Here is a 12084-nt window from a genome sequence, read left to right on the forward strand (position 1 = left end):
TACATTCAAATGCTAATTATTATGGAGCAATTAGTGGCAATTTATCAAAGACAGTCATTGTAAAAAAAAACAACACACAACCAGTGTAAAATAATTCCAAAGGACATTCCAGTCTTCCTTTCTCAAAATCAGTAACATGAAGTTTCTCAAACTTCAGTAACATTATACGTGCTCAAATATTCAAAAAGTCGGGTGCTGGTATTTATCATTTTGATGCTGAGTTTTAGTACTGGAGTATCTGGTGAATGTACACTACTTCCACCAAACAAGGAAAAAGCATCTCTAAATTATGGGAGTTAGTCAACTACATGTACACCTAAGGCAATGAAATTAGATCAGAGGCTAGCAAGCCAATTACATGACAAATGGATAACAACTCAGTCTCTTAATTGAAGGGGATATTAAGCAACCGTAGAGAAGATTACAGTAGTTCAAGACTCAAAGAACTGCATATAAAAAGGTTAAAGTGGCATTTAGAAAAATAAAATTGAACAAATAGCAAAGAAAAGAGATTAAAGTATCCAGAGGCACAAAGGTTTATTGTATGATCCCCAAAGAGGATGAATCTAGATGAATGAGACTTAGCAGAAAATGTCATGAAATGTCTGTTATAACATACAAGCACAGACACCACTGACTGCATAAAGGTGAAAAGAGTGAGTTTGGACAGGGACCTTCTCAAGGGACTTTTTTTCACTTTTTACATAGCCATACTGCCTGCCTCTTCTTTAGCAAGGCAAAACTATTGCTATGATCCCTACCTGTAATTACAGACTGCTTTTATTAAACAACTCCTTGTTGGCTCCTTGAGTGCCTGCTTAAAGGATAGGATGCTGTGTTGCAGATGGCATGGGTAGGCATTCAGCCTCTTTTTCTGAATTTGATTTTAAAGCAAACTGCGTTTGTACTGAGTTACAGTGATTCCAATCATTATAACATGTCCCTGCTGTTGTGATAATTTATACTTTAATATGGAGAATTGCTTGCAATTCATGAGGTGGAGAGGATCATGTTTCAGGTAACTGGTGATAAGTACAGATTTGTTTCAGTGGTGATTGCTACAGGTGCTGTGCAAAAAGAAATAAATATGAGGATTGTAGCTGAAATACCAAATACATAGAATCCTAAATGAAGACATTTAATGTGTATTATTTCAAAGATGTGATTCACTATCTGTTGTAAATTTTGGTACTTGCAGGCTAACTTAAGCTACATACTACTGCACGTGGTTCAATGCCAGGAGTAGCTATTTATATCTATCCTTTCAGATCTGTAAAGTTTACTTTGCTAGATAAAATAAAAATTGTGCTATTCACTGAGGAGCTGAGATTCTGCCAGAGCTACAAATTCTCATAAAGATCACAGTATTTGTCTCATTTGCAGATTGTCTCATTGCTACAAAAGCCGCTGTTGTTATTTTATCAGACTAGCAAATGCAAAAGATTTGTAGCCACTGATTGTCTTACGTAAGGCCAGAGCTGGTTCTTCTCCCTTAGGAATTTGTTTTGAAATTTCACAGAAATTACTTTCTTTACCAATTGCTCTCTTCACACTCTTCACACATAAGTGATACAAGTAATTCACTGGAATGAAGGGGCTGTATACAATTTGAATGCTGCAGTTCAAATCAGTATCCTTAACTGCACAGATTTTATGGATCAAACAGCAGCAAAAGGCTGAATTTTGATGCATGTGGGATTTGAACATCTGGGGATAATGAATCTGTGGGAGGGCACGGCTTATAGCAAATGGAAGTTTGAAGTCTGACACTGCAGAGAGAGCTCGTGATGAAACAGAAACAGGTTGTAGTAGGAGAGCTTCTAGCAAGAGAAAAAAAATGCAGACTGAAAAAGAACCATCTAATAGTGAAAGCATCCCTTCTGATCTTTGTATTTTTGTCTGCATTACATATTCTCTATCCAGTATAATACAGCCTCAGTTCTAGCTTTTTATGGCTTTTTATGTTATGTTGGCACCTAAAGGTGACTGCATTGGAGCCCATCAGAATAAGGTAACTCAGAAAAAACTGGAAGGAGACTTGAGATACATTGCCCCACAGAGGTCTACTCAGGGTTTGTTCTGTAGGGCACACTGCTGTCCTGCCTGGGCATGTGTAAAATTTTCAAGGCCATTGGAGAACACTGCAAAATCACTACTAAGACCATAGTGCATAAAGAAAATATTAAGAGTTGGAATGCTAAGGTCTTTGTAGGACAATAGTCTCAGTTCAGCACCTCTAGCTGCAAAAAAATATCACCCTCTGATTTGCTTAAAGGACTCTTGTTTCTACAGAGCTACAGGATAATGACAGAAAAAGACTCCTTGGTTCTTCTCTAAGCTTAGGTTTATATCAGCTAAATTTAAGGTTTGAGCTCAAACCATGTAAAGTTATATTAGCACGAGATGCCGTAAATATTCTTATTTCAGTACTTGTCTTTTGACCTGTTCCTAATTGACTCAAGCCATCCCAGTTAGTGAAAAGCATTTGTAATAAGATCAAGATAAACAATGATTCGGGAGGATCAAAGTCAATGATGGGAAAGGCATGACGCCTGATTAAAATGGGGACAACATGCAGCATATGAAACCTCTGCTCAGGGCAATGTAGTCAAGTTTTGTTAGTCTCATAATGGGAAGATTCGTATTACCAAAAAGCATAAAATGGAAATGCAACATTAAAAACCCCAAAGGTTACAAATTTCCATTTCCTTGTCTTTTTTTCCCAGGCACCTCACTTGCATATATGCTGATTATTTAACTTAGAGATAATGTCTAACTTCAGATCCATGTAAACTAGAGAAAGTTACATTTGCTTGCATGAGTAGCAGACATCATGCAAATTCCCCATTGCCTTGCTGTTACACCAGCAAAGATGATTTTGCTGTTTCAGTTGATATGGTAAAGATAAGTATATAGAGATTAACAATGAAAATAATTTCATTCTGATATCACTGTGGTCTCTCTTAGGTCTTTTTGTAGACATACATTCAAGAGCCATCATGTCACTAAATTACTATAGCTTTGCTGGCAATTTATAGTCCCCATGCTGCTCTTATCCAAATACTGGAAAAGATGGCAGATTGTACAAGCTGTTGTGTCACTTGTTTGTGGAGGATCCACTGTGGCCTACACTTCAAGCCAGTAGCTTTCAATAACTATTTTCTGTGATGGCTTTGAATGAGTGACTTAAAGGTAAAAGGATCATGGAGTGAATGTCAGTGAGATTCTGTGCTGACGCTCTGTTCTAACCTGCTTCAATAGTGTAGACAAGCTCTGCATTTTCTCCTTTGTCTTTGTCTAAAGCTGTGACCTGTAAAACCGCTGATCCCACAGCTGCTGATTCATAGACTGAGGCTTCATACAGTGGGCTGGTGAAGTATGGGCTGTGGTCATTGGAGTCTTCCACGTTTATGATGACTCTGGCCAGGTTTCTTCTATAAGGGAATTCTTGATCTCGGACCTACAGAAAAAGTATGTAATGTACATCTCGGTATCAATTCATTAAAACTTCACTAATATTAGTTATCTGAGTGCTCTGAGGTCTATTTAATACAAAACAATGTAATTACAACTGTCCAAAGGAACTTGTAGTCTAAAACACAACCACACAAAAGAGACAGTACATATAAAATTCAAGAAGCTCAGAGATTTTTCTTTTCAGTTGTAAAAAATTCATGGTAACTAATCATTGTGATATGTTTTTTGATGACGTCTTAAATTTAGTTTTATGTTTCTTTTTTTTGTAATACATGCTATATGGTCATGCCCTTACCCTAACACTCCTTGTTTCACAGACAAACAAACCTTGCACATTGTTCCTTCTTTCAAAGAGCTATAGTGTGTAGAATTGTCTAGATATCAGTCTGGCATGTGGATTTTCCAGTGGACTTTTTCAACAACATATACATACATACCTTTTTGAAGATGATATCTACAGTAATCAGAGTAGAAATAACTTTAAGAAAGTGCCAAGTACTCCCAACAGAAGTATCATTGAGAGAAAAGTCCCTCTCTCAACCTGATACTAAAAACCTCAGCAACTCCTGATTCCTGGGCTACCCACTCAAAGTTGGCCCGGTGCCTCATATGTTGTGAACTGTTCCTTTAGAGAACTGTTCTGCAGGGCTCCTAAGTACTTAAATAAGTAGCAATCTGCAATGTTTAAAGGAAGGCAGATATTTTGTTATTAACTCCCACTTCATAATATACAACACTCACTTGAAACAGAGAGAATTAAATTCTGTAATCTACCCACACTAAGCAAAAAAAATAGTAGTAAATTTTTTTCTGTATATTCAAACACTTGGAAAGAGAAGCTGAAAACTATTTTGTATATCAACTGATTATCTACTAAAAAAAGTCTGTAAGCAAACTATAAATGAGGTCTGTATCCAGAGGGGCTGTAGCATTCTGTATGGCAAAAAAAATCATAGACTCATAGAAGAAAACAACACAGTTATCTGCCTACAAGTAACTTCTCAAATAACTTTCAGCCTCACTACAGAAACACCGAAAATTACCTGGCGTGAGAAAACCAGATGGCAAGAGATTAAATAATTTCCTGCTTGCTCTCCTCTGAGATGGTAAATCATTTTGTATGAGGTGTAATGAATTTACAGTAAGTTTCACAGAAGTACAAATAAAAAAGGTAAAATAAATACACAGCAGGGCAGGCAATATGAAATTAACGGCTACTTTCTGCAGTGAAAGTACTTTACTCAAGCAAAGACCAAGGCATGTTTGCACTGAAACAGCAGTGGTTGCGTCCTGAGCCAAGTGAATATTGCATTCTTACCATGACATTAAGGATGTGCTTATCTTGAGCTTCATGGTCTAATCTCTCCGCAGTATAGAGCACCCCAGCACTGGGATCAATTCTGAATTTTCTCATGCTGATTGCATCGATGCTGCTGTGAATAGTGTAGCTCAGTTTATGTTTTTCATCTCTGTCTATAGCTTCAATCTGCAGAATTTCAGTATCGGGGAGGATGTCCTCTGAGATGGTGACATCATAACTTGGCTGAGAAAATTCTGGGCCATTATCGTTGTTATCCAACACTTTGATAAAGACCTACAGTTAATGAAAGAAAAAAACATTTGAAGTTGCTGAAGTCTAGTCAGACTCCTGAACAAGCACCTGAAGAAATGTAATTGACTTTAGATAGCTGACTTTATGTTGTTGTACAGTGGTACTAGGAAATGTAATTTAATATTAAATAGTTCAGATCCAAAGAAACTGTAAGGACTTTGGAGGCAAGATGTTCTAATTACCTACTTTGACTCTAACAAAGAAGTGTACAGGAGACTTTCAGTATCTATAGATTGGCAAATACTTCTGCAATGATAAACGGCATTGGTTCTGTTGTCCCTTACAGCTGTGTGGCTACAAGGGCATTCTGCAGCTATTAAGGAATTTCCTTTTCCCCTCACTGTTAGAAAGGCTATGAAAGAATCCTTATTAAGTTACTTAAATCTTTCTTTTATATGACCAAATTACAAATCCTAAGAGTATAAATCTTACATTGTTTTCTGCTCCGTATGTTGTGTTGCGACTTACTAGCAATGTCAAATCATGCAAGTTGCTGCCACATCTCAGGCTATGAGGACAGATCAGGAAACATGCTGACATGACAGTGCTGGCTCTTCCCAGCTGGATCAGTACGCACCAGCCAGACAAGTAACCTCCAGGCACTGGTGCCAAAAAGGACTACTTGTATGGCTTTGCTTGTCCTTTGCCAGTGATGTTTGGATTTATAGCTAACAATTTTTCCCTTGAACATTGACTTGCCTCCCTTTAATATTGACTTTCTTGAAGTTTACAAATGGTGGGACTGCTGCTAAAAATGTGAATGAAAACTACACCATTTGCATCAAGTCTGTCTTTGAAATTTGGGTACTAAGCCTTCAAGAAACATGGAGAGGGAGAGGTCAGACAGAATAATAAACTGCGTGGGAAAGGTTGTGCCCAGGACTGTTCCCTAAGACTAGAGGACTTGACTCATCCCTCATAATATTTTCTCTGTTGCTCTGGGAAGTACCTGGCCGTTTCTTAAGAAAGTACTTTATTACTTCACTTGATCAAACCTCATAAACCCATATATTCTTAACAGAATAAAAATACAGTTATGCTTTTACTACAGTATTGCAGAAACAGATGTTGGCCTCAGAGAGAAATGAAACTTTAGATTTCTCTGATCTTCGAAGAGTTTGCAGAATGCATTACCAGAAGGAACACGAGCAATTGTAAGCAGCAGTCGTAATGAACTAGCCTGGGAACTGTTTAAAAGACAGCTGAAATAAAATACTTTGTAAGTTAAATGGCATAGGGCTTCAACTGCACATTCCATGCTATTTAATTTTCAGCAGATTATGATACGCGAGAGTGAAGCAGAGAGAAGCCTTTATTAAGTTATGCTTCAGTCCTGGACAGATAGCAATAAAATTGGGGTGAAAACATACGTTGCTGGGGCTATAATAATGATGAAATGTTACAACTCTTATATTCTTGCTGTAGCTAAAGAATATATCAAGGCATATTTCTGACCTGACTGAGGAAGAAACAAACAAAGAACTCACATCTGAAGAAAATGCAAATATATGTTTTTTAATATAGAAAGAAATCCTGAGCAAAAAAACAAGACTCTATCCTTACTCTAATGGGACAGAGGCAATGCTGAACAACTTTTGCAAGTGTAAGGAAGAGACAATGAAGCAATCTGAGCTGAGGACAATCTGATTACTGGTGTTTAGCATTTCAAAGCATTTTCCTGAGCTATTTTGGTACTCTCATAGAGTTCTCATAGAATCATAGAATCATAGAGTGGCCTGGGTTGAGAAGGCCCACAGTGATCACCTAGTTTCAACCCCCGTGCTATGTGCAGGGTCACCAGCCACCAGAGCAGGCTGCCCAGAGCCACATCCAGCCTGGCCTTGAATGCCTCCAGGGATGGGGCATCCACAGCCTCCTTGGGCAACCTGTTCCAGTGTGTCACCACCCTCTGAGTGAAAAACTTCCTCATAATATCTAACCTAAACCTCTCCTGTCTCAGTTTAAGACCATTCCTCCTCGTCCTATCACTATCCACCCTTGTAGACCGCTGTTCCCCCTGCTGTTTATACACTCCCTTCAACTATTGGAAGGCCACAATGATATCTCCCCACAGCCTTCTCTTCTCCAAGCTAAACAAGCCCAGTTCCCTCAACCCTTCCTCACAGGAGAGGTGCTCCAGCCCTCTGATCATCTTAGTGGTCCTCCTCTGGACTTGTTCCAAGAGCTCTGCATCTTTGTTGTGCTGGGGGCCCCAGGCCTGGAGGCAGTACTGCAGATGGGGCCTCACAAGAGCGGAGTAGAGGGGGACAATCACCTCCCTCTCCTTGCTGGCCACCCCTTTTTTAATGCAGCCCAGAACATAGATGGCCTTCCAGGCTGCAAGCACTGGATTCCACTGTAACATGGAACAAGGAATCCTTTTTAACAAGGACTATTTTACTCCTGCATTGCAAACTGAGACAAAAAAAAAAAAAGTTTCATTTTACTTATAGTTGATGGCCAGAAACTCTGTTCTAAATTGTTTTAGGTAGTCCAACAGAAAAGGAAAACCTTTTCAAATGGATTTGCTGGAGAACATCAGGAGTATTTGATTCAGCAGATGCTGAATCTTGGCCTACTTTGAGCAGGTAAGCTGCCATCTGGGGGTCAGCTCCTATGTGGGAGTTTGGTTTTAACACTGCTGTGTGAAGGCTCAAGCTGTTCTGTAAAAAAAAGAAAAAAAAAAAGGTAGAGATACACAGCGAAGTGTTGCAGAGGTACTGCCAGAGCAGGGAAGTGCTCTGTTGTGTGCAACTATGTAGCAGTGGGGTTCACTTCGTATTATACCTAGTGCTTCTTGGGCTCATTCTGGCGAATTGAGAAAGTAGAGGAAGCCACAAAACTTATCACAAAGCTTGCACCACGACTGTGCAAGCTGAGGATGTATGATTTATGCCTTCACCAGACTGCATAAGCAAAACAGGGTGGGATGAGACCAGCATCAGAAACCAGGCATAAACCTTGAGGCTGTGGGAAACAGAATGGTTTCCCATAGCGATATTTCTTCCAATTGAAAAAGACAGAAGGTAGTACCCTGACTTAAAGATATGACAGTGCTTGGAGAGTGAGAAGGATGGAAAAGGGAAAGTAAATACTGAGGGCACCAAACTGTGGTTGGCAAGTTCATGGGGAAGTAGGCACAATATTATTTCAAGATAGAACTTCTATTTTTTCATTTCTCCTACCTGCTGTAAAACCAATTGAGAGCTGTTTACATGGTAGGAATTTTATTACCTGGAGATGACAGCATTTTAGTGATTTGTCAAATGATCCACACCGTAATATGCATTATTTACAATGTATTCTGTGTTTCAATAGCCACTTCCATCTGCAGGGGGAAGACAATGGGCTAGTGATGTTAATGAATAAAGAGGTCATTACTGACTCATCTTTTCTTATACCAGAGTTAGAGTAATTCTCATTTTTGTCAGATGTTCCTCAAAATCCCCGAGGATCATCTGTGATTTTAAGGTTACAGTGTCTCCTCTGCTGGGGCGGGGAAGGGGTAAATTCTCCTTATCACAAAAGCAAATCAGAATATAAAGGGATACTGATTATGCAGTCAAAATATTAAACTATGGAAAAATTGTAGCCTTATGTTCCTCCAAATCTAACCATTTTAGGAGCTACTGGAAACCAAATAATGTAAAATTAAATGGAACTTAAGTGTCATTTTGAGTAGATATTACTCCTTCAGTCCTTATAACATTTTAGAGAAGTGAGTGACAGTTATCCTCATCCTCTGTACAGGAAGATACTGCCTAGCAGCACAATTAAGTGACTTACCAAAGCAACATGAGAAGTAAAGATGGGGAAGTTCAGGATCGCATTCATAGGCTTATTTTTGAGCCATCTCCTTCTTATTCAGTCATCTTAAAATCTACTTCCCTATACAGAGATTTCCTGCTTCAGCAGGATGACTTCTAGAAAGGTGTTATTTAATAAGAGGGGAAAATATTTTCCTTTATCTAAAGGACAAATGTTACACTGACATGAACACTAGGCTCATAGAAAGCCTGATCCTACAAACATATGTGAAGCCAAGCAAGTGGAATTCCACCAGATTTTTAATATAAGGAAAGGTTACTCAAATTCATTTAATCGTTGCCAAGCTTGGGCATAACATCTTGGCACTACTGGCAAACTTCCTACTGACTTCACAACAACCACTGCTGCTCCTGGAAGCTTTAAGCAATAGTCAGCCTGGAACAAGTCTTTCAAAAAAACACCTAAGGCTGCATGTTACCCTACTGAAGGCACTCAAGTACTCGTGCTGTGCGTACTTTCACACTTACTTCAGATTTACTTCCAAACGGAAGATTCAACAAGAATGCGCCATGTTGCACAAATATCATTTATTATTCTGCGGGTGCCCAAGTGCCCATTATAAATTAAAAAATAAATTATAACAGGCTTCCAACACATCTCCAAAACGTGACACACAGAAGTGGTTACTACTTGCTGTTAAAGCAGTGATTGCTCTGTGCTGTGGACCATAAAGGTTACTGACTAAAATGCTTTCCAGGACAAACATTAGCTGCAAGTCCCTTTTTCCATGCTCATAAAGCAAACCAGCAGCAAAGCAGTCTCTGCCCAGCTCTCCTTGGAAGCTCGGAAACTTTCCAGCCCATCGTGGGCTCCAGGCTTGCCATTGCTGCTCCCATTGTGAGGTGCCTCATTTGCAGTCTGAACAAGCCCCTCTCTATAAAAAGATTTGCTTCTCCCTGCTCACTTCCTATTTCCCACAGTTAAAGCAAGTTTCAAATAAAGGATTCACAAGGCCTCCAAGCTTACAAATTAGGCAAAGTAACACTCAGGGCATTTGCAAAGACTTTGTATTTAAAATGGCAAGTGAAAGGCCTAGAGAAATACAATCAAATCAAAGCAGAACAAAACCTAATGCAGGAAGTCTTCCCAAAGCTGTTTTTAATGTTGCCCATCACAAATACCTTTGGTTTAAGCACAATATACTTGAGTGAAGACTGGATTTGTGCCAGAAGCTGCTTTACAGACATTTGAAGCTGGAGGAATCTGTTTGGCTAATTGCTTGGTCTGGGCACAGTGTTGTAATACAACCTATTAAGCGCCTGAATTGCCTAAACTCAGGTTATGCTTTTGTATGGTTTTTGAAAAACTATTTTGTTTTAATGTTGCTTTCAGAAGAGTTACCACACAGCTTTATTTGCTACTTCCTGACAAGTTTTTCTCCCCCCAAACCTCAACCTTAACATAAAAATGCAAACAGTTTATCTGCAAACCTCAATGGCCTGTTATTTATACTTCACCACGTTCCTTCGTGTTATGTTAAAAGAGGGGAAAAAGTCTTTGTTTCACAGGCAAAGCAGTGCTGAGATGGCTGGAAAGGGCAGAAAAAAAGCACAGTATTGAATCACATAATCATAAAGACCATCGAGTCCAACTGTCCACCTACCACCAATACTGCCATCAAAACCATGGCCCTCCATACCACATCTCCATGGTTCTTGAACACCTCCAGGAACAGTGACTCCACCACCTCCTTGTGCAGCCTGTGCCAGTGCCTCACCACTCTTTCTGAGAAGAAATTTCTCCTAATATCCAATCTGAACCTGCTCTGGTGCAACATAAGGCCATCTCTGGGCCTCTCGACCCATCTCATCCTACTTGTCTGGTTCTAGTTTAGAGAAACATTCATCTGAGCATATGTGAAAAACTAACTGGAAACACCATATCTTGTCAGTTCTCAAAGGCTCCACAACCCACACCGTCTGACTTCAGAGGAGCAATTTGCTCAGGGACAGCCAACATCTTGGCGTACTCCCACTCTGCTGAAAAGGTGCAGGCAACAATGCTCAATTTTGACTTTTCTGAAGGCCCTTGTTTGATAGCTGCAGATCCTCCAAAGGAACAATGTAATTGTACAAATGCCCCTCACCCACATGCAGACTCTCATATCTCGTCTACACATTGGCCACAGTCTGCTAAGAAGAACTTTTCACTGTTTGGCAAAAAAACCCACCCTCATTAGCTGTGACTGACCAGTTCCTCAGTGTTAACATAAACATAACATAACATAAAATCACAGAATCGTTTGTGCTGGAAGGGACACTTAAAGGCCCTTAAAGGCCATCTAGTCCAACAATGGACTCTGCAATGAACAGAGACACCTACAGCTAGGTCAGGTGCTCAAAGCCCCATCCAGCCTGACCTCGAGTGTCTCCAGGGACATCCACCACTTTTTTGGGCAACCTATTCCAGAGCCTCATCACATTTTACAAAGAAAACTTTCTCCAGCAGGTAAAACAGTGGGATGACTTCAGAGTAAGTGCAGCTAAAGCACTTTTTTCCTGCTAGCTTTGAAGCATTAGGCTTTGTGCTTTAAAGCATTTTTTTATGGCAGTTAGAATGATGAGAAACAAGAAGGAGGTAAGAAAATAAGTAAGAAAGAAAAAGAAAAATGCCTTTTTCTTTATATAATGCTATGACTCCAGGAGTTTGTTCTTCAAAAAATAATTGCCTGCTTGTACAAAATTATCCATTAAAGTGAAAAACATCATCACTTAGATGATTGTTTCCTGGTTTACTTCTGCAGGTAGTTTAGCAGTATACATTATAAAGAAATAAACGTTACTACTATGCTGCGCTTGAAAGTAAAGGACTTGAGCTTCATTGAGTTCAATGAATTAAAAAAAAAAAAAAAAAAGAAAAGAAAAGGATTATGACCCAGGGAATATATGATACTACTTAAAGTCAGACAATAGTCTGGCTGAGTTAGTCAATCTCATGGTTACTCCAAGAGATGCTGTCCCCATTTTTACCAGTGCCTGGGAGAAGCCCCATCTCTTCCCCACAGCCAGCAGGTTGCCTGGCAGCTGTGGGAATCATGTATCTAAGGGATTTAAAGCCAACGTATGCATTCAGCCTTTCATAAATAACCACGCAGCCTTGAGCAATGATGAATTAAGCTAAGGGGGAATAAAAACAAAAGCTCTCCTGGGCTTATTCCTGACTTAATT

General features: G+C 39.4%; 1 protein-coding gene across 1 annotated transcript in view; it reads right to left on the minus strand.

Moving 5' to 3' along the window:
• The window catches only part of FAT3 (FAT atypical cadherin 3), a 78656-nt gene that overhangs the window by 44958 nt on the left and 21614 nt on the right, over positions 1-12084 (minus strand). Inside the window, exons 5-6 of the mRNA XM_031552242.1 lie at positions 4796-5071; positions 3250-3460 (exon numbers count right to left, since the gene is read on the minus strand). Of these exons, the coding sequence (XP_031408102.1) occupies positions 3250-3460; positions 4796-5071 (487 nt within the window). The remainder of the gene's footprint in view (positions 1-3249; positions 3461-4795; positions 5072-12084) is intronic.

The sequence above is a fragment of the Meleagris gallopavo genome, chromosome 1, assembly GCF_000146605.3.
Source record: "Meleagris gallopavo isolate NT-WF06-2002-E0010 breed Aviagen turkey brand Nicholas breeding stock chromosome 1, Turkey_5.1, whole genome shotgun sequence".
Lineage (NCBI taxonomy): Eukaryota > Metazoa > Chordata > Aves > Galliformes > Phasianidae > Meleagris > Meleagris gallopavo.